At 50.9% G+C, this 4270-nt stretch overlaps 1 protein-coding gene across 1 annotated transcript in view; it reads right to left on the reverse strand.

Annotated features, from left to right (window-relative positions):
* Positions 1-4192, reverse strand: part of ARHGAP33 (Rho GTPase activating protein 33) — a 63165-nt gene extending 58973 nt beyond the window's left edge. Inside the window, exons 1-2 of the mRNA XM_018571957.1 lie at positions 4096-4192; positions 45-124 (exon numbers count right to left, since the gene is read on the reverse strand). Of these exons, the coding sequence (XP_018427459.1) occupies positions 45-116 (72 nt within the window). The 5' untranslated portion in view covers positions 117-124; positions 4096-4192. The remainder of the gene's footprint in view (positions 1-44; positions 125-4095) is intronic.
* Between the last annotated feature and the right edge of the window lie 78 nt (positions 4193-4270).

Consider the following 4270-nt stretch of genomic DNA (forward strand, 5'->3'; position numbering starts at 1 on the left):
CCTTTTTGTTTTTTTGAAAACACCCCCCCCCCCCTCCCGAGTACCTTAAGCAGCGGCTCATTCTCTTGCTCGTTCTCTTCTGTGCCAGCTTCCTGGCTTGGCGAGGGCACCTCCATCACAGAAGCTGCAGAACAGGAAATGGTGATAAATAACAGAACTGAGACGTGTCAGACGCTGCCAGCTATTAATACAACGTACACAAGGGGCAGCTATAGAGTCCATTCCTCCCCGTTGTATAGGGAGTGCCCAGCGCCATATGGGACATCAAAGCATCTCTATGGTCTAAGTATGTTTTCGGTGTTGGATAGAGTGTGGAAAGGATAGAACCCCTGCCAGGTTTCTATTGCTGTGTCAGCACTGGGGATCTCTGGGGAGATTTATTCTCTCACACTTGTCATGATGCAATGTTGCTCGAAACCAAAGCAATATCTACTGAGAGTCGGCCAGATGGGAGCCTCACATAGTCATCGTGACAGGTCCTCTTCGAAGATTCTCTGCCTGAGGGCTGACAGGATAGTACAGGTGAGTGCCACCCAGCAGGCACTCAAATGGAGGGCAGACCTAATCCGGAACTACTATCCCAGGTGTGGGCAACCTCAACACTCCAGCTGTGGTGAAGCTTCCAATCCCACCGTGCCTCTGTGAGCCATACCCGTGGCTGTCAAAGTCTTGCAATGCCTCATGGGAGTTGTAGTTCCACTGCAGCTCGCGTGTCGAGGTTGCCCGCACCTCGGCTGAGTCGAAGTCCTTCTGCACTTCGGCTCAGCCCAACATGCAGAGCATGGTCGGCTGACCGAAGTGCAGCTCATGTACGGCTGATTTCAGCCAATGTACGGCTGAAGTCAGCCGGGGTGAATAGCCGAATGTCGTTCGGCTCACTTCACTTCGGCTCGGTTATTCACTCGGCTGCCTTCGGCCGAGGCAGAGGAGCATAGGAAACCTGCCACTAGATGGAGCTGAGGAGCATAGGAAACCCACCACTAGATGGGGCCGAGGAGCATAGGAAACCCACCACTAGATGGACTCCCCCTTTTGTTGATTGGTTGTGTAGTTGGCTAATAGCTGGACATGACTTGGGACCCGAGCCGCCATGTTTTATACAATAAGGAGATCCGTCAATGCGAAAGGTTTCTACGCTCTGCACCTGTGACATCAGAGCCGGGAAATTGAGAATTAAACGCATTGTCATTAAAGTTTTATAAGTGCATTTTATTCCCCCCGTCGCGGTAATAACGCTCTGCCCCTTTAAGGACATGAATGATTCATCGGTGTAACCCGATCCAGGTCTGCACACAGACACGGAAACCGGCTCTCTGCACCAGAACCTCTAGTAGTCTTTTCATTGATTTCTGTGCCTTTCTGACTGCCATCAACTCCCTGTTTCTTCTATGGGTGTCACGGGGACAGGAAGTGAGGGGGAAATATGACCAATGGGGTCACAGACACTGTTAAGAACCTTCCATAGAAAATGTCTGGCGTTAGAAATGAACTAAACATGAGGTGAACTTCAGGTTCGGGTCAAACATGAGCCCGCCCGCCAGCCCGAAACCTCCGCCTATGTCCTGCCAACCAATGATGCTGCAGAATCATTGGCGGACGTGAGCGGATTGTCAGCTCTTCTGCCGAGCATCCACACACAATGCAGATACATATCTATCCGTATGGTCTATGGATGATTTAAGGTTGTACATGTACTGGAGTCTCTTTCTAATGGGGGTGATAAGATCGCTGTGAGCGTCACGGAGAAGAATGAGGGTTTGAGATGGAGTGTCAGCTCTTCTGCCGAGCATTCAGTCCACGCACACACAACATGTATACATATCTATCCTTATGGTTCATTATGGCTGATTGTAGTGCTTGGCCCGGAATCTCTTTACAATAAGGCCGATCACTGTGAGCGTCACGGAGAAGATTGAGGATCTCAGAGGTGGAGTGTCAGCTCTTCTGCCGAGCATCACAACACACACAATGCAGATACATAACTATCCTTATGGTCTATTATGATTGAAGGTTGTGTATGGACCGGAGTCTCTGTATAATGGGGCCGATCAGAGGGCTGGGGGCGTCTCGTGAAAAAAGGATGAAGATGTGAAATTGAGTGTCAGCTCTTCTGCCGAGCAATCAGTCCACGCACGCCACATGAATACATAACCATCCTATTGGTTTATTCATAATTTAGGGTTGTGTATGGACCGGAGTCTCTTTATAATGGGGGTGATCAGATGGCTGTGAGCGTCACGGAGAAGGATGAGGATGTCGCATGGATTGTCAGCTCTTCTGCCGAGCATTGCCCAGCGTAAGTCGGGGCAAATTATTTATAACTCCTCCCCTTAAATTGCAACTGAACTGCCAATCCACCAAAAGGAGGACCAGATGGGGAACTACTCTTTTTTTATGGGGAACTACTTCAATTGTACCACCCCCCAGGCCGTGAACTAATTGATTAATAATTCCCAAGGTTTTTTTTTTTGTACAATATTACAGAGGTAGTTCTCCATCAGGTCCACTCATTTTCCTTTTTTTCTCATTGGTCAGCACAGGCACTCCCCCTTTTGTTGATTGGTTGTGTAGTTGTCTAATAGCTGGACATGACTTGGGACCCGAGCCGCCATGTTTTATACAATAAGGAGAATTTTTTGTATAATATTACACAGGTAGTTCTCCATCAGGTCCACTCATTTTCCTTTTTTTCTCATTGGTCAGCACAGGCACTCCCCCTTTTGTTGATTGGTTGTGTAGTTGTCGCGGGGAAGAATGAGGATCTGAGCGATCATGTGACACCAATGAAGCCAGCGGGAGTTTCTGAGCCGACATCACTCACATTTGCTCCATTTTCTCCCCGGACATTAAAGGAAACGAGCAATTGTTTGTCTACAGCCTTCCTGTCACGGGAGGATATGCGCGGCCACCGCTAGTACCGGCCGCCGTCCGAAAAATGCCAAGCGCCTGGCTGTCTCTGGCTCCTTTCCCGGTACAAGCAGGTAGCCAGTGAAGTCAGATTTCCTGACTGGCATTCCGGCTCCAGGTCAGCGGCTGATGTGTCTGTGTCACCCTTAGCAGCCAATCAGAGTTGGAGGCCAGTTAGGAGCGCTGCAGGCAACGAGGTCAGCGAATTCAGTGCTGAAGCCAGAGGATTACCATGACGGTCAGGCAGGAGGGATTTTCAGCTCGAATCACTCCCAGATTTCCTTTCAGTTAAGTTCAGATTGTCCGTTGTCACCGTCAGGAGCGTGAGCGGGCCGTCCGTGTCTATGACACACAGGAAGTGGACTATAATAAGGAAACAGACATCACCCATCTATGATACGCGGACACGATAAAACCGCAACATGTGAGAGACACAACGCAGGAAACCCGCAAACCCGCAACCCCGGGGGGGACATATCTACATGTATATAGCGCTGACATATACCGCAGCGCTGTACAGAGAACACTGAGCCAATCACATCCATCTCTGTACAGAGGAGCTTACACTCTAATGTCCCCTCCCCCACAGTGACATCCGTCTCTGTACAGAGGAGCTTACACTCTAATGCCCCTCCACCCACACACTATTATACATTGATATAGCTCTGACATATACCGCAGCGCTGTACAATGCCCCCCTCACAATCAGGCCCGTTGAGTGTGCCCATGCATCTGGAGGCGGCTGCGTTGGACTATCCTCTGGCTTCTTACGTTGCTCGGGGGGCTCCGAGGTATCGCCATTCACATCCGTTTCCCTCTGCTGCAGCGATCACAAGAACCTGCGCAGTCTCACTCCTCCTGCTGCACTCACCGCTACATAAAATAAGTACTAAATCCATCGGCAAGAGCCCCAGACCCCCAATTCCTCGAATCTGGGTGGGTGGAGATGACATACCAGATGCAAAGATCTTACCACCTGCCCCCCCTCCCCCTTCCAAAGGACAGGGGCAAGGTTGTCCCCTCCATCCATAGTGGAATGACCCATATTTAGGTGGAGCTGGGCAGGAAGGGAGACGGTTGTGCAAGGAGTGATGCCGCTGACACCCCTACATGGCGCAATGATCTCTACAACCCTCAGCGTGCAGCACAGGTGTCACAAGCGGCGGTTGACGCACGGTTGGGTCTCACCTGTCGGACGGGGGCGACGGCTTCCCTCAGGTGTGACACGGCGACTGCTCAGGCGACTGTCACTTCAGCTGCCTCTGCAAACGTGGAACTTCACAGTCAGCTCTCTGCTGTCACAGTCAGCTTAAAGGGGAAGCGTCGGTTAACCTAACCCAGCAGCTTCGTGAGAGGCTACGGC

This window comes from Nanorana parkeri, unplaced genomic scaffold, assembly GCF_000935625.1.
Source record: "Nanorana parkeri isolate BGI_ZX_2015 unplaced genomic scaffold, ASM93562v1 scaffold1877, whole genome shotgun sequence".
In the NCBI taxonomy this organism is placed as follows: Eukaryota; Metazoa; Chordata; class Amphibia; order Anura; family Dicroglossidae; genus Nanorana; species Nanorana parkeri.